The sequence below is a fragment of the Suillus bovinus genome (genome assembly GCF_016758785.1).
Source record: "Suillus bovinus strain UH-Sbo-P2 chromosome Unknown EDB93scaffold_78, whole genome shotgun sequence".
NCBI lineage: Eukaryota > Fungi > Basidiomycota > Agaricomycetes > Boletales > Suillaceae > Suillus > Suillus bovinus.
This window is the reverse complement of record NW_024542134.1, coordinates 82183-98323: the sequence shown is the minus strand read 5'-3', so window position 1 is coordinate 98323 and position 16141 is coordinate 82183. Positions and strand designations below refer to the sequence as shown.

General features: G+C 46.8%; 5 protein-coding genes across 5 annotated transcripts; 2 read left to right on the top strand and 3 right to left on the bottom strand.

The window, feature by feature from the left end:
- Window positions 1-20: 20 nt before the first annotated feature.
- Window positions 21-2118, bottom strand: EDB93DRAFT_1173537 (L-Aspartase-like protein). Its single transcript, XM_041450423.1, has 10 exons — window positions 2042-2118; window positions 1947-1989; window positions 1786-1893; window positions 1613-1731; window positions 1529-1558; window positions 1295-1475; window positions 940-1236; window positions 713-885; window positions 450-660; window positions 21-385 (listed from the first exon to the last, which is right to left on the bottom strand). The coding sequence occupies exons 1-10, from the start codon at window positions 2077-2079 to the stop codon at window positions 131-133; spliced, it is 1455 nt and encodes a 484-aa protein (XP_041303297.1). The 5' UTR covers window positions 2080-2118; the 3' UTR covers window positions 21-130.
- A 56-nt stretch (window positions 2119-2174) lies between these two features.
- On the bottom strand, window positions 2175-3509 carry EDB93DRAFT_1173533 (VIT family-domain-containing protein). Its single transcript, XM_041450422.1, has 3 exons — window positions 3130-3509; window positions 2644-3074; window positions 2175-2588 (listed from the first exon to the last, which is right to left on the bottom strand). Exons 1-3 carry the CDS (start codon window positions 3354-3356, stop codon window positions 2293-2295), a joined length of 954 nt encoding a protein of 317 aa, XP_041303296.1. The 5' UTR covers window positions 3357-3509; the 3' UTR covers window positions 2175-2292.
- Window positions 3510-4615: 1106 nt separating this feature from the next.
- Window positions 4616-7510, top strand: EDB93DRAFT_855683 (calcium proton exchanger). Its single transcript, XM_041457711.1, has 20 exons — window positions 4616-4721; window positions 4791-5066; window positions 5117-5151; window positions 5203-5251; window positions 5303-5334; window positions 5387-5461; window positions 5515-5522; window positions 5579-5597; window positions 5652-5697; window positions 5762-5788; window positions 5836-5901; window positions 5961-6103; window positions 6152-6173; window positions 6236-6564; window positions 6616-6810; window positions 6865-6887; window positions 6940-7025; window positions 7078-7143; window positions 7196-7237; window positions 7302-7510. The coding sequence occupies exons 1-20, from the start codon at window positions 4718-4720 to the stop codon at window positions 7328-7330; spliced, it is 1572 nt and encodes a 523-aa protein (XP_041303295.1). The 5' UTR covers window positions 4616-4717; the 3' UTR covers window positions 7331-7510.
- A 2216-nt stretch (window positions 7511-9726) lies between these two features.
- On the top strand, window positions 9727-11398 carry EDB93DRAFT_1173511 (pseudouridine synthase). Its single transcript, XM_041450421.1, has 7 exons — window positions 9727-9929; window positions 9991-10030; window positions 10091-10149; window positions 10201-10443; window positions 10498-10585; window positions 10638-10753; window positions 10811-11398. The coding sequence occupies exons 1-7, from the start codon at window positions 9792-9794 to the stop codon at window positions 11018-11020; spliced, it is 894 nt and encodes a 297-aa protein (XP_041303294.1). The 5' UTR covers window positions 9727-9791; the 3' UTR covers window positions 11021-11398.
- A 262-nt stretch (window positions 11399-11660) lies between these two features.
- Window positions 11661-12785, bottom strand: EDB93DRAFT_1093073 (uncharacterized protein; the record flags this gene model as incomplete). The annotated part of the gene is made up of 3 exons (XM_041446482.1): window positions 11661-11962; window positions 12016-12426; window positions 12479-12785. 3 exons carry the CDS (start codon window positions 12783-12785, stop codon window positions 11661-11663), a joined length of 1020 nt encoding a protein of 339 aa, XP_041303293.1.
- Between the last annotated feature and the right edge of the window lie 3356 nt (window positions 12786-16141).

The following is a 16141-nucleotide window of genomic DNA, read 5'->3' as shown; positions in this document are numbered from 1 at the left end:
GGGATCTCGGCATCTTGTCATAAGAGTAAAACTCATCCTTAAATTTAGTGAGATCTAGGCATGTATGAATATCGCTTTGTTTGACTTCTTGTGGCCACCGCTCCCCGTATGAAACTTCTCAAGAGCTTTGTCAAACACTCAATTCCACTTTAACACCGTCCGCAACTGCCACTTTCAGCTCCTCCTCATCTAATGCTGGTTGAACCCACTCCTTCAGGAATTTGTCGACCTGCTCTGGTGCCCGCCCGATAAAGGTTTGCGGTTCTAGCAATTGCTCTAGTTCCTCATGGATAGGACTAAAGTATGGGTCGTTTTGCACACGTGCGATGAGATCATTCTCGAGACCGAGGTTCTTCACTTGGTGTGCTGCTTCGTGGGAGAGGACCTAGTATCATGAAAATATCAATATGGTTGCCACAACAATAATATGATTTATAGAGGTCATTTACTCTGATCTTTTCATGAGCTTCTTGTCTATCGCCCCCCTTCTTGACGATAGCCATGATAATATTTTCAGTTGCCATGAACGGAAGTTCCTGGGCAATCCGACGCGCGATAACCATTGGGTACACCACGAGGCCCTCACAAACGTTTTGTAGCGTCGAGAGAACTATATCAGCTGTCAAGAATGCCTCAGGAAGAGTTATCCTTCGGTTTGCACTGGCATCATATGTCAGCATGCACCCACAAGCCTCTGATGATCGGGGACTACCTGTCATCGAGCGTCCGCTCGAACCACTGTACACTAGAGGTCATAAGTGCATTTTGATGGAGGACCATCAAATGTCGCGAGAGACTGCACACGCGCTCCGAGCGCATCGGGTTGCGCTTATACGCCATTGCGGAGGACCCTATCTGCGTCGACTCGAATGGCTCTTCCACTTCCTAACAGATAAGCGTCAATTATTGTTAAATCAAATCAGTAAGATATAAGACAACCTTGAGGTTTGCTAGCAACCGCAGATCCGTCGCGATCTTGTGCGCTGTGGCGCCGAGGGATGCGAGAGGGGCAAGGACGTCAATATCTATTTTCCTCGAATATGTCTGCGAGGTAACAGGATATGCGTAGTCGAACCCGCTGAGTTTTGTCACAAGTTCATCCAGCTCTTCGACCTTGTCGTGGTCGCCGTCAAACAAGGTCAAGAAGCTCGCTTGTGTCCCCGTGGTGCCTTTGACTCCACGGAATCCGATGTCGTTGCGTGCCCGTTTGATGTTTCTCAAATCCCATAGAAGCTCCTGCGTGTGTGAGACGTGTTGAGTTGCATCCAGGGGTTTAATATTTTAGACCTTGTACCTGGATCCATAAAGTAGCACGTTTGCCCACAGTTGTAAGCTGTGCTGGTTGGAAATGCGTGAATCCAAGCGTAGGCAGTGCTCTATATTGCGCAGCAAAAGCCGAGAGTCGTGAGATTACAACAGCAAGCGATTTAAGGAGGAAAGTCAAGCCTGTGCGAATAAAAATCAAGTCCGCATTACTAACATCGAATATCAGTCAAAGTCACAGCGGATATGAAATCCCGAGGCTTACTCTGTCACATAGCACGATGTTGCACCGAGGCTGAAATGAGCGTACGTTCAGTAAAGGACCGAAAATGACAGTGACATGACGTGCTGGATGATACCTGCGGCAGCAGGTGCAACTTGGCCGAACGTATGAACATGTGCCATGACATCGTGGCGACGTTTCTTTTCCTCCTTCGCAGCAATATCGAATTGCTCTGGAGTAAGGTCCTGGTCGTATTGAAATGAGGTACGTAATGGTGCAATACCAGTCTGTTCACCCACCAAATTGCTCTTCATCTGTTCGAGTGCCTCATCGGGGATAGGAAGTCCGAGCTGCTTTTCAGCAATCGCAAGATTGAGCCATAACTCTCTCCATGTTTTGAATCGATGCTTGTTATAAAGTTAAACAGCCATGAGTTGTAACAGACGATGCGATCACATACTGCCGGGGAGAAGAGATGAGCCATTTCTTTGCTGGCATATCGGCTGTTGTAGAGGTCAATCGGGACGAAGATTGACTCAATGAAGAGCGAAATACCTAGAAAGAGGAGTCTGATAAGTTTCATACGCCTCCATAGCTTTAGCGTTTAACTTGGCGGCTAGTGATGATCAAGATCAAGATTTTACTAGATGTAGGACTCGCACGTGATTTTAGAAAACAATTCCCGATCCGGCGATCTCAATCCTCTGATGCGGCGGCGGTGCTTGTAAAAAGAAAGATAAAGGTATTTATCAATAACACAAAATATTATGGAATAACGACTTGTACAAGTTCGATGTAAAGGGCTACTATTCTTCCAGCCAAGCAACAAGAGCGTAAGCTGCTGCTGCAGCGGTACCGCCAACTAATAGAGTGCTGACTGCTCCCCATATGTAGCCTCCAGCACCCTGTCCAGCACCCGTAACACGAGCTTTCACAGCTCCGAATACCAACAAAACGATGCCTGTGACAATAGAAGAGTATACGAGCGCTACATGCGCTTGCGGAACAAAGAAGTATGGAATAAGGGGAATGATTCCGCCAATCAAGTACCCGATACCAATTGTCAGCGCTGAAACGTATACTCGACGCAGCGGGATTTCCTCTAAAAAAAGAAAACAGTGAATATGAGCGGTATTTGTGAGTAAAACAAAACACACCCATTCCCTCTCCAAATTTAAGTAAAAATGGTGTGAGACCGACTTTATCTTTCCATCTCAACAACTGCGCTTCTTCGTCTGACGATGAACCGTTTGCACTGACTTCTGGTTCAGATTCAACATCCCTGAGGCACTTGGTAACCGCATGACATGTCTGCTCGTCGACACCTACAGGGCCAAGTACAGCGCATACTTCCCTTTCCATTTCTCCAACGCAGCTCCGTTGCACCCGTAACGACGTGTGGCGTCGCATGTAATGGTAATGATCCCGCTCTGCTGAAGATGCTAAGAAGCCGCCAATGCCCATAGAGATAGCACCAGCAATGAGTTCGGCTATTCCGCCAGCGACAACTAATTTTGAGGTGCCCAAAGATGAAAGTCCCGCTGCTAGAGCAAAGGGTACTGTCAGGCCATCTGAAAGTCCGATGACACTGCGAATTATCTCAATATTCTGTTCGATATGACGAAACCGAGACAATTACTTACATATCACGAATGATATCAGGATCAATAAGCGTGCGGTCATCCTCGGGTTTCAAGTCTTTGCAGCAGATACCGTCGAGACGATCGTTCCTGTCACATCTCGCCGGCAGTGGTGGTGTAAGTGCTCCACTAGCGTCCAAAGGCCATACTGGTGGCTTGGTATTCATGTTTCCTTCTCTGCTTGGCAAGGAAACAGCAACTGTGCCACTTGAGTTGATTCCTGAAGCCATTCCAAGAGATAAGCTTGGTATCGAGGTGACTTTTTGGCAAGAACAGATGAGATAAGGAATGGAGTCGACTTGGAGTCAAGTAATTTCGAGTCCTGTTATATCAGCGGCAACTATTTCGGCTCCTACAAACTATCTTATGTCACGTGACTGTCGAAGACCCAGGGACATCATGAAGTTTGAACCACAGAGATGGGTGTTTTTTGCATCGTTTTCGTAGCGGAAAATTCTGGGTGTGTTGTAAAAACGTATTTATGCTGGTCTCAGTGCAAGGGCCAATTTTTTAGTCGCAAAATTCGAGTTTCTGAGAGGCTGCTGCAGAGATCATGACGGCACAAAATCCCAACATTTCGTACTTCTCCCCACAAATGGAGTAGAGGTAAATATAGCTTCACAACATGGGCCAATCAGGTTTCGTTCATTTGAGCAAGATCATATCGTGCCCTACAGTGTACCTGTTGGAAGTTTGGATGACTTTTGCTGGGAGAGCGGTCGATTGGTAATGGCTCAAGGTAACTGGCTGGACATGACCTCGGCGATCCACCATACAGCAATCGCAAGGAATCACGGCGTTGAGTACACCGTGACGGTCCGAACAAACCTCATCATTTCATCCTACGCTCTTTGTTAGACCCGAATCAGATCCTCCCCTACCCACCACAAGGCCGCTTGGCGTCGTCACCAAGTTCAAGCGAATGATAACGCTGTGCGTCTCTAGTACTTGTCATTCGAGTGGACACAAATTAATGGGCGCACCGCAAGGCAATGTACTAACTGCTGCATGCTGGCAGTCTTCCATATCCGAGCTGCTCAAAAACTATGAACTGTGATCTGTTGCAGGGGGCGTCTACGAGGCTCAGTGTCACTGTTTTGACCATTGCGAGGATGCGGGATGATTAACAAAGTCTTCCACGTACTTTTCCATACCCGATTCCACTGGCAACCGTGGGTGAAAAGTTCAAGTTCTACCCGATATTCCATGAGTATTTTGCCAGAAGTGGATAGTTGTGCCGAAGGCTAATGAAATACCAGGCATAGCCATTCACGATGACACGCTTGTGACTGTCGAACTGAACACGTTTCAATTGTGTGCACAAATAAATTGCAACTCGCAAGACAATCACCGTTGCGAATTGTCTCGGTTGCTGAGCGTATACCATGATCGAAAGTGTTTCAAGCTTGGCCTTGTGTTTGCAGAAACTTCAATTAGATCTCCGTCATCGATCATATATAGGACGTAACTTCCAGAAACGTTGTTTGGAACACTAAGTTCTTGGCACAACGGCAGTGGCACCAGGGCAACACAGTTAAAGGCTAGTGTTTCCAGCACAGCAACATTTCAACGACTGCCCTTCCGCCCTACCATGAGTACGTTTATTTTCTCTGAAAGCCATCACAGCCGTAACTTTGGCTCATCATCCTTGCCATCACGCACAGGTTCCCTACGTGACGGACCTTCGGAAATGGCTCATTCCACCGCAAGTAGCGTTCGTGTGCTCAATGCTGTAGAGGAAACGTTCCCGCTTACCCAAAGACCATCCGCATCCGCCAATCGACCACGCATAAGTATTTCAGGTAGCCAACCTCAGAAGAAGTCCCTCAATTGGCTGGCTAAGTTCAGAAGAGCTGCAACTCTAATGGCGCGACCGAAAAAACCAATAGCCAGGGCCCCCACCGTGTGGAGAAGCATTCAAGCGATTGTTTGTGCTTCGTGTGAAATGACTTGCTTGTAACCAAGGGACTTCGTTGATATTGTCTTCTAGGGCTCAATCTTTTGTTGGTCTTTATCCCGATATCTGTATGTTTCTTTCTGTCTTTGCTTCGACCATCTAACGTATGGTATCTGAAGTGGGCTATAAATTTTGCTCTCCCCGATCAGTACACTCTTATATTCGTTTGTAAGTATGCGATCTAATCTCTACTGTAACCCACCTTATACATTGCTCTAGTTACATTTCTGGCTATCATACCGCTGGCCAAGGTAACCTAGATTCACTTTTTCATATTGTTCAGCCTGTTTGATGTTTTCGCAGCTCCTCGCCTTCGCGACTGACGAACTGTCACTACGAGTCGGCCAAACTCTAGCTGGTCTTCTCAACGCTACATTAGTCAGTAGCTCATGTTTCAGGCTTTTGCCCCGCTGAATTTTGACGGCTTATAGGGAAATGCGTCAGTAAGTTTTTTCTCAGTAGATCACTTTCTCACCTTTTTCCTTTTATCCACAGCGTCGAACTCATCGTATCAGTACGTCGTGCTATCCTCCAGCAGCTTGTACGACGACCAATTGACCCATTTCAGATCATCGCACTTGCGAAGTGTCAGCTTACAATCGTTCAGTCGTCCTGTATGTGTCCCATAGCTTTACTCTTTTGTACTTTCCCTCAACCCTGACACGTGGTTTTTTATAGTGGTGGGCTCTATCCTGAGCAATCTCTGTATGTGCTTAGGTTTACTGTAGCGAAATCAATTAATGTGTACATAGTGCTGGTACTGGGCATGTGTTTCTTTGCTGGTGGTCTCCGCTTTTCCGAACAAGGATTTGGTCAAAGTACGCAGTTCCTTGTTCTAAGTTGGTCCGGACTGTTGATGCATACGTCTATGGCTTAGGTGCTGTGCAACTCAATTCGTCATTACTGACCATCAGCGTGATTGCTGTTCTATTACCTGGGGCTTTTCACATGGCTCTGCAGGGTCAACCACAATATAGCGAATTGTCGACCGATTACAACATATTGAAAACTAGCCATGGGGTGCGTGGATTATTGTTCGTAATACGTTTGGTCTTACATTCTGTATAGGTTGCGATTATTCTCCTTTTCAGTAGGTCAACAATATGATTTTCTTGGCAGTTGACTAAACCCATTCCAATCATCCACCGGCAGTCTACGCCTCGTATTTGGTTTTCCAGTTATTTTCGCACAAAGCCCTCTACGACGATAATAATGAAGATATGCAACCAACCAAGGAGTACGAGGGCCAGAATCCATTTCGGTTGCACAGGACACGGAGGAATATCACGGATGCCGAAACAGTGTCTTCCCCGACTTTGGCACATGGCGGAGAGGCAGCCGCAACGTTGTCCCACCCTACAGGTGCCAACCCTGATGTAGAACCTGGGACCCATTCCATTGCATCAGTGGAGACTGAGGCGCCTGAGCAACCATTGATGAACCTCGCTGTGTGCCTTTGGCTTTTGGTTGTTGTAACTGTGGTACGTCCTTACTGTGATAGTCACGCTAAGTTCTCAATTTTTTCGCTTTAGTTGGTTGCTGTTACTGCAGAGTTTCTCGTCGACTCAATTGATGGCTTGACTTCATCTGGGTTGATCAATAAGGAATTCGTTGGTGTTATTTTGCTCCCGATCGTCGGCAATGCAGCGGAACATGTCACTGCAGTTACGGTATCCGTGAAGGATAAACTGACTCTAAGTTTGGGCGTTGCTGTGGGTTCGAGTATTGTGAGTTACCTCTAGGCTACAGACATGGCTTCTATAGTGACTCGCCGTTTTCAGCAAATTGCGCTCTTTGTGATTCCGTGCGTTGCGTTCTTGCCCATTTCTACACAGTGTTTACTAAGATGGCTTCAGATTCATCGTGACACTTGGCTGGATTATGAACAAGCCATTGACACTTCTCTTCGACCCGCTGGAATCCATCGTCCTTTTCCTTGCCGGTGCGTCGATGTATTGATACGGGAGAACGTGCTAACCAGAAGGGGAAAATAGTCCTCACTGTCAATTACACCGTGCAGGACGGCAAGTCAAATTGGTTAGAAGGAATGGTGCTCATGTGTAAGCTTTTGTGTCATTTTCAGATACGTTTCGCACTCAAGTCGCTCTCTAGGCTTGTACATGATTTTGGCTGTAACGTTTTGGTATTATCCTGGTAAGTCCCTCGTCGATGTAACTGAAGACTGTCTCACATATGAAATATTGTTCTTACTACCTAGGTACCCAAGGGATCTTCCCCAATTGTTAGACCAAACCTGCACCTTCGATAAATGGAAGACTGCCACGGCCTTAGTATGACTAGGCTTTGATTGTATTCGGTCCTACACACCTTCAGCACACTAGTCACTCGTCCCTTCCGTCCACTTTCAATTATGATTATTATCATTCGCTTTTCTTTATGATTTTTATGATTTTTATGGTTCGCAACTAGGAGCCCAGCTTAGTCTTATGTAATTGCCGTTGCGCGGGTCGTCTTATGAGGGGAACACATGATTCTGTTCCACTTTGCTCCTACTTAACTTTTAAATATAATTTACCTATCAACTTGGAGTGCATTATATTATCGATAGTGGAAAACTGGGCAGCACATTGTGACTTGTAAGTGATATGGAGCAAGACGGAACAGAGCTATTCCGCTACACAATCAGCCTCCAGAACTTGAAGTTTCAAGTTGCGCCACGGCACGCGAGAACCACGCGAGATGCAGTGTCTCAAGCCCAACACCACATTGTATCTGGTCGCAAAGGAGTCTCAAACAGTAACTAGAAGAACGATCTTTCGATAAACTGTCCTGAACGAAGTCCACCAGTAAGCGCCCGAGCTCCAGTGATGTCAACTCAGACCGGAAAGGTGGGTGAGTAGTTGTTTCCACTCGCACACCACGAGCACGTTGCAATCCACATGTGATTCCCGCTGTTGTGTCAGATACATCAGAAAAATGCACAAAAGTAGACGCGTCCTTACTTATACTTCAAGGACGATCAACTGATTTTATTCAGCAACTGAGTAGACTCACAATGAGGAGTTGCATGGGACTCGAATTGAGAGATGGATGAATGTAACTTCCTCTGAACTCACTGTGATTCAAAGAAGTTGATTATTGATAGTAGATCATTTCTTGCGAAGTTAACGGATAGTATGAAGCTCAATTCGAGGGTTCAGAGTGTTTCCGAAAACTCCTGTCAGTGTCAACTCCGGGGATCGACACAATTGATTGGTGGACGGACCTTACTGTGATAACCGCCACAGCGTGCTATCTCGAAGTGCAAGCCTAACTTTCATCGTGTTACAGTTAGACTAAATTAAGAATAACCTCTCGATGGCCGCGGTGTGACGAGTGAGGGTTCTTTGTCTAGCTGAGAAAGTCCGAGAATCGCTCGATCAATGAACGGTTGCCCCACAGTGACAGAGGTGCTTCTCCATTTCCTCGGGGCAACGTTTGTGTCTTCTAGGCGGTTGTCTGAGCAACGTATACTCGTGGCCAGTATGACGTAGTTGCTCAACTTATCTGTGCCAAGCTGGTCCCGAGGGCTAGCCTGGGCTAGAAATAGTGGCCAAGGTCATCAAGTCACTTGCTAAGCAATTATACACTGCGGGTCTTCAGGCACCTGAAATTGATCTCCTGTGAATTGGTTCACCGAAGTTCCGGTCTTCTGCCCCTGATTTTTGTCTACTTCACAACATCACCTGCCACAAATATGTGAATGATAAGCGCTGAATGACGAACCTTATGGGGGAACATCCTTTCGGAGCTTCCAGAAGACCTATGGGTCAACGGTTATGAGTGCTACCTACCCGGTAGCACGATGTTTACTAACGCTGTCACAGGTGTGAGCCGGAATTTCAAGTATCAGCGATTACCGGCTTGATGGCACAGTAATCAGGCCCAGGGGAGAATGTTGGATTTTTCACGTTGAGCGTCCGGTTATCACGTACGGACGACTTAACTCGGTCCCTGAACCTGAGTTTGACAAGAGCTTCACCTGATGTGCATGGTGTGGAGCTGCGATAACATGTTGACACATTGAAAGACCATCAGTTAAAAGGACCCTGAATCCATATCTTGGAATGATTCGTTCCTTCGTTGCAACATCCTGACACCCTGTTAGGCTTGATTGAACTGAAGTCTCTAGCGGCTTGGAAGTGTGGTATCGGAAACTAGGTCTGCAGGACGGCCACTACCGTGACTATACTGGTGTTTTGTAGAGTGAGTTTCATTTGGATTATGACGATCTCGGGTAAGATTTTTCGATGGGACAGTTTGAGCTCGAACGTGGAAAAGGTGAACTTGGCGATCCGAGTATCGGTCTATATGCCAAAATATGTAGTATACTTGACTGTTTCATCTGGTAATCTGTTTGAAGGAGTTATAGCAGGGCTTGATACGAGGTGCTTTCCGACGCGCCGCCGCCGACGCACTCCAATGGCATGACATTAATATTGATGATGAAGTGTTAAGAGCGTTCGCGCCAATTTTCAGGGAGTTTCTGTCACAAATGTTAGTTGCTTTTACCGCTGATATACTGTACTCACTACTCATGCAATCAACTTGAATCATTCGAGCGACGATATCGATTGAGCAAGAAAATTAATATCGAGTTGGGGCATAAATCCACAAACAACATCAAATAACTGCAAGGTCAGTGCCGTGCTAAGTTTCCATGGACGGCTCAAACTCCCGCTCGTCATACTAGCACGATTTATATTGAATGCTGCAAGCCCTAAAACCCGCTCGCACGGGGGCATCATACTGGGCAAGAAATGTCGTCTATACCGATCGCAGTATCATTGTTTTGAACAAACCTGCAGGACTTATTTGCCAAGGTTCCGAAGCTTCTTCCGAAAACGTAGGTGGACCCATTCTTGGAAAGCAAAAGAAATTGCTGCAACTTTTGGTATAACATTTAGAAACCTAGAGATGTTGACAAATTCAATGACCTACTTCGTGGTGCGTACTCCCTTCTCATGTTTGATGTTCATGACGCGAGGGATCTGTCTCGCTTGACAGACGTAAAAGATACTTTTGCCTTGGAGAGCCTACCGTACCCTGTTCACCGCCTTGATAAGGCATGTTCCCTTTCACGCCGTTCGATGAGCACTAGCTAACCTAGATGTTAGGCTACAACCGGAACACTACTATTAGCGCGGAACTCCCCAGCTGCTCGGCAGTTTTCACAACAATTTCAGTCACGAGTAGTAGAGAAAACATATCTGGCTCTTGTGCGTGGAGGAGAGCAGTCATTCCCAACTCGTAGTGGAGAGATTCGGGACGCCCTGGAATTCAGTGATGGGCGCGTGTCAATAGGCGAGAGCTGTGCTGCCAAGTTTGCTGCCACTGATTGGGAACTTGTCGCGTCTTCTGTGCGTGTCATCGACTGTCGTCCGATGTTGACTTATTAAAGAAATACAATGTAGTCCATAGCACCGCTCTCGCTGCTCAGGCTGACCCTACACACAGGGCTGAAGCATCAGCTTCGCATCCACCTGGCACATTCCCTGCACGGTGCGTTTTATCACTCATCCCGCATCTTTGAAGTGTTTTATTGGGGTTATAGCGCCTATACTTGGTGACAACCTGTATGCGAGGAGTAGCATCTCCGAGAAGATTGCTAGGATCACTCGACTGCCCGAGAAGAGGATATTTTTGCATGCGGCGCAGTTGACGCTCTCAGTAAGTCCGCGGATAACTGTCAATATTTGATGAAATCTCTCATGTGTATACATTCAGAGGTATAGAAAGACAGGGCCCCACAAACACTTCCGACTGACGATCGGGGCTCCTATACCCAAGGACTTCCTAACAATATGTAGAGATGCAGGAATCTCGTTGGACCACACATATGTCGACGGCGGCCTGTTCATTGATGGCCAACATGTCGACGATGTCCCAGATCTTGAAGGCAGATGGCTACGAAAACCTCCAGTACCGCGCTCGTAAACGCTGACGAGATAGGGCGTCGCGTGTGTTGCACGATATGCACCTAATCGGAAACTAACGTGCTAGAGCGGTGACTAGGGCTACGCGAGATAGTGACCCTACCTTTCATCTTACCTCATTTGTTGCACTGTGGATCACTCAGCCTCTTGTTTTGGGCTGGTATAGAGTTGGACTACTTCGAGACGTCTATTTGACTTTCGCAAGGGATATCAAAAAGGCTTGTTTGTTGGCGGAACTCGATGTTTGCGTGACATATATAGAGTACAAGTACTTACAACGTTCAGCCCAAGTTTACTATTATTATCGTCGGTTTACCGATCATTAATCTTTGTTCTTACTGTCGCCACGGATATCGATGTTCTAACGCAATACTATTAAGCAATATTATCGATTGCTTCCCTTTCCTCTAGCTATGTATTATATTGTCCTGTACATGATGCGTCGGCACGTAAGGCGCACAGATATAGCTATCGACTTTTCCCGAAATTTGAAATCAGTAGAATGCATTGTATGCGAGGTGATGCAAGGGTATAGATAATATTGCAATTTATTTTTATATTGTCCACGGGCTCGTCCAGCGAGCTTGAATGCTGCGGAGCTCATAGGTACAAAAACCTTACTGGATCGCCACCTATCGGGATCAGAAGGTAGATGATCGTGCTGGGGGTTGTGGGTGCGGACCCGGGCCACTTGCTTGTACTTGACCTTCTTGCTGAGCCTTGAGTAAATTTCCAACGCCCACAGCTATGGCGCCGACCGCTTGAGCGACGCCAGAAGCGAGGACAGTCCCTCCGCTGATCGCAGGGATCGCAGGGAGGGTCCCTGCGGTGATGAGGACGGCACTCAATGTTGTCATGGCTCGTGGGTGCTCTGCACTCAAGAAATTGAGGGCGTTGCATGCGTTGAGGAGCCATGTTGGTGCATTCGAGATAGCGGTGACAGCTGAATCAACGAGTTTTAGCCGTGTAATTAGATGAACTAGCTGTATCACTTACTGCCGTCAGCTGATGGAGTAGATAAGGAAGTCACAGCATTGTCGGAGGTCAATGCTTGGTTGGAGGTTAATGCGTGGTTGGAGGTTAAGGCGTGGTTAGATGTTACGGTATGGTTAGATGAAACCGTGGTGGAGGTCATCGCAGAAGCCATGGAGTTCGCACGGGTTGGCGTCTTGCGAATCCTGATTGCGGCCGAAGCAGCGATAGCTGAATCAGAAAGCATCTTTATCGGGTTTGGCCGTCCTTGCTTAGGAGACGGCAGGGGTGGTGGAAGTTCTACGATTTCGGAAGTGGTCACCTCCTTGTGTGACCCATCCTTGTCTTTCAAGGATTTCCTTCTGGTAAGCCACAACATGCCTGACGGTTTAGAGTGGATCTGAACAGTCTCTGTGATGTTGGCTTCGATCTCCCCTGTAAGTAACAGCGTAAGTCAACAAGCGCGGGCAATGAATATATCACGTACACCCCATGTTACGCATTGCAATTGTGAACTTCTTCCAGCTCCAGCGGTATTTGCCCCCGTTGACTTTCGCCATAACGCTTTTGAGTTCCTGGAGTCTGGCCTTCGCCTTGTCGCCCATGTAGTGTTGGGCAACTTTGTGCCAATACTCCTCTGGCACTTTCCGTTCGGCGCAGCCAGCTTTAATCTGATGCAGAAAGTCATCAACAGGCATGTCATGCTTCGACTCGCCCCAGAATCTGGGAGGGTTCTCCCAAGTCTCGTAAATGGGCTCCAAGTTGAACTCTTTAATCTTGAATGCTTCCAACATAGTGAACGATGAAATGTGAGGTGGTTAGGTTGAGGATGTAGTTCCGGAAATTGGGCGCTCCGGGTATTTAAGCAGTGAGCCTCGTGTTGACGGTATGGTGGATATCTACCGAATAACTGTTTGAACGTGCAATGCTAGTGTCTTTTGTAGTCAAATGACTAAAATTTGATATGTCCGATCGGATCTGATGTTTCAAGGTGAACTGGAGCTCTGTCACAGTAAATCTAGAACAGACGGGACTTGCGGCGTGGTGAGACATGAGGCTGATACTGCTGCTTCGATTGCCGAGTGAATAACGGAATGAATGCTCCATTGTGCACAAGAAGAATGGTGGCCGCCTGTTTGAGCTAATCGCTTGTCGAGCGTAATAGAGAGTTAGGTTTGGGTGGCACTTCCATGTTGCGATGGGTCAGTCGCATATATATCGCGGTAGAGTTCGGGTTAATGTCGAATGCGACATCCTCGAGGTCAATATAGAAATTTGTGGAAGTTTGGGGAATGTTGAGGACCTATCTAGTATCTAGCCTAGGAATGAAACAAGATAGTTGCTGATAAGAGACAGCCATGCGTCAGCGCAGTATACGGAGGAAGGGAATTCGGAAATCGTACCCCCATCTGTTCGGTGCACAGGGTTCGGCAGCTATGAGGAAATGAATGAAGAGGCTTACAGAGGGCGACATACACGGCACAAAACACTTTAGTCGGTAGCACGCCACGTGACCACCGGTCACCGCTCAATTGCCGTATGAGTGTTTAACGCGTCATTCTGTACCTCACGAACGAAGTGTGGCCAATGGCCATGGTTGCATCTTTGAATATTGAGCGCTCTTATCCTGTCCCTTTGACGTCATGTAGGTCGCAAGCGAAATGACTGGATCCTTGGTAAATATACTTAGAGATTCAGTGATCATCGGAGGACGCGGGGTATACTTATTCCAGGTTTGGTGACGTAGCTTTTGTCGAGATAAATGGCGCCCTGGCAGTTCATTGAGTGGAATTTGCGCAGCAGGCTTAGGGTCCCGTACTGACATGACAGTGATGCCATCGATTACATCCTCGGAGAGCGATAGTTCATCATCAGCTCATATGACCATGGAACATGACTGGGGCAAAGTTTCGAAACGACTGAAGGGAGGTGCCTAAAGATTGCTTACAGGGTGCGACCAAGCTGATGACCTGAATGACGTTGGATGTAGAGGCGTACTTATGTACGTAAGTGCAAGAGGGATGAGGTGAACGAGGTCCGGACAATGTTGTGCTTAGTAATGAAACCCTGCAGGAGGTAGATGTTTGGGGCTCCCGTAATGCCTGATTTGCTCCACATAATACAGATTCTATAGTCGAGATGCCGAGAACTTAGAAATTACCACAAATTGGGGGCCCCGGGGGAAGTTTTCCCTGATCACGCTGCGGATTTCGTAGTCAATGTCGTGAGGACATGCTTAGAACATGCTGGAAGAGGATTACTCACTCAGGTGTGCCCGTGACCACATTCCCCATCCACATATTACACAATCCGATGTGCAAGTCAAAAATGTGGGATATCACAGCCGGCGGCCCCAGATCATATGCCTATCATCGTGTCGCGCAGCAGGAAGAAACTATATTAATAGTTTATACAGTCATTGCAATGCTTACTCCATCTGAATTGTGATCAGCATAGAGCCCACTACACACAATTGGACTTGAACTCTCGAGATGTGAAAGTTCATTTGCATCAATGATCGGATCATCGTGTGTACCAAAGAATGTAGCTCGCCGAGTGAGTCGACGTTCTAAACCTCGTTCCGAAGCATCCTATCGCAATCCTATCGAGGCAACTTCAGCTACTTCACCCTCCAGTTGGCGCCCAAAAGTTCCTCTTTGGGTGCTTCGCAACAGAAGCCAATCTACGCATGGTCTTCGAAGTCCTTTCTGATAAAAACCCCATCACATGGGATGAAGTCAACCAACCGCCTTCATTGTGCATATCATGGAGCCCATCTGACAGCAAAGATGGAGCGTTACTATGAGGAGTCCGATTGAACGCACTGTCAAGATCCTTCAGATCCTCCACCTTCCGGCTATTTCTTCAGTCGGAATGTTGATCAGCGTCACCTGGTTGAATTATGACGACGAAGTAGAAAGAAGATAAGGTTCAGGTCATATGCGTTGTCGAACTCTCTTCTTCAAGGAGAGAACTTTGAAACTTCAAAGCTTTGTATAGGAATGGTACATCGCGGCAATGTAACCACCTCTACCGGGGTACAGAAAAAGATCTAATTAAGGAAAGACACATTTGAGTGAATCGAAACTCGTGTTAACAAATGAGAGAATCATGACTTGCCAAATAAATAGCTCTTGTCGAAGGATTCTCCGCCAGGATCATATTTGAGTGTGAGGAGCACGTGCATTGAAATTTGACGCTTATTGGAAAGTTGATAATTTATGGGTTCCAATCACACGTCACTTGGCGGAAATATACCGCCATGGTGAATTTGATCTCCAATATAAATGTACGTGGCTTGACAGGGCTTGACTCGGAAGTACGAAGATTTGGGGCGGTAGTGACCAGCTTTGAGGCGTTTGATTCGACTCCGGACCGTGGTAGAACATACCCTGATCGACAGATTCTTTGAATCTTTCTTGGCATTTTTCAGTCCACCTGTGAAAAATATAGCGCTGCGAAGCATTCCAGTACATATTTGGTCGCCAAGGAACGCCAGCGAGCCCAACAGAGAACTGTTGAGCCCCATGTTTTGTATGCTGAAATGCTCTTACTACCTATATATGTCTATGGTGCCTTCTGTCAGTTGCTGAAGTCAGTTTCATTGCTCGTTATCGAGTCTCGAATACAACAATATCTACTCACTGGTTGGTTTACTGATGCTGACGTGCATTAACATTTCACAGACCCTTTTTATGATTTCCAGTGGAAGAATTCGGCATAGGCTCATATAGGTTGTACTGGAACTGTAGCAATGCCGGCGCATATACGTCATGCAGGATCAGGTTCAGGATTGGAATTGAGTCGACTAGACAACTGACCTTGCTTACGTAATACAAAGTACCAATCATCAATCTATGTACTGCTTGGCAACCTGCTATGCCGTTATCACGTGCGATAAGGAATTTGTTATGTACTACATACACTGATCTACCGTGCCTTGAGCCAAACAACATAGCCGACTGGCAAGACCCCATTTGGGTTGCCGAAACCACCAAAGCAAAGACGCCGTCACACCAATGGACTAAGTTTGAACATAGAAACTTCACTGTGGTCCACTGACCAGTGATGAGCTATCCAGCACGGAACATAGTATACAACCCTATTAATTCTTCGCATGGCATATATATAATGGTGCTCGGCAGAGGAC

Excerpts from the sequence above, each read along its gene's own strand:
- EDB93DRAFT_1173511 (XM_041450421.1), top strand. The coding sequence starts at position 9,792 with ATGCTGCAAGCCCTAAAACCCGCTCGCACGGGGGCATCATACTGGGCA. Across the intron at positions 10,150-10,200 it reads CTGTTCACCGCCTTGATAAG|GCTACAACCGGAACACTACT; the intron begins GCATGTTCCCTT and ends CCTAGATGTTAG. Across the intron at positions 10,754-10,810 it reads CGGCGCAGTTGACGCTCTCA|AGGTATAGAAAGACAGGGCC; the intron begins GTAAGTCCGCGG and ends GTATACATTCAG.
- EDB93DRAFT_855683 (XM_041457711.1), top strand. Across the intron at positions 5,902-5,960 it reads CGAACAAGGATTTGGTCAAA|GTGCTGTGCAACTCAATTCG; the intron begins GTACGCAGTTCC and ends TCTATGGCTTAG. Across the intron at positions 7,026-7,077 it reads CATCGTCCTTTTCCTTGCCG|TCCTCACTGTCAATTACACC; the intron begins GTGCGTCGATGT and ends AGGGGAAAATAG.
- EDB93DRAFT_1173537 (XM_041450423.1), bottom strand. The coding sequence starts at position 2,079 with ATGGAGGCGTATGAAACTTATCAGACTCCTCTTTCTAG. Across the intron at positions 1,732-1,785 it reads AACAGATGAAGAGCAATTTG|GACCTTACTCCAGAGCAATT; the intron begins GTGGGTGAACAG and ends CAATACGACCAG. Across the intron at positions 386-449 it reads AAGCTCATGAAAAGATCAGA|GTCCTCTCCCACGAAGCAGC; the intron begins GTAAATGACCTC and ends TCATGATACTAG.
- EDB93DRAFT_1173533 (XM_041450422.1), bottom strand. The coding sequence starts at position 3,356 with ATGGCTTCAGGAATCAACTCAAGTGGCACAGTTGCTGTTTCCTTGCCA. Across the intron at positions 3,075-3,129 it reads CCTGATATCATTCGTGATAT|TGTCATCGGACTTTCAGATG; the intron begins GTAAGTAATTGT and ends GATAATTCGCAG. Across the intron at positions 2,589-2,643 it reads TAAATTTGGAGAGGGAATGG|AGGAAATCCCGCTGCGTCGA; the intron begins GTGTGTTTTGTT and ends TTCTTTTTTTAG.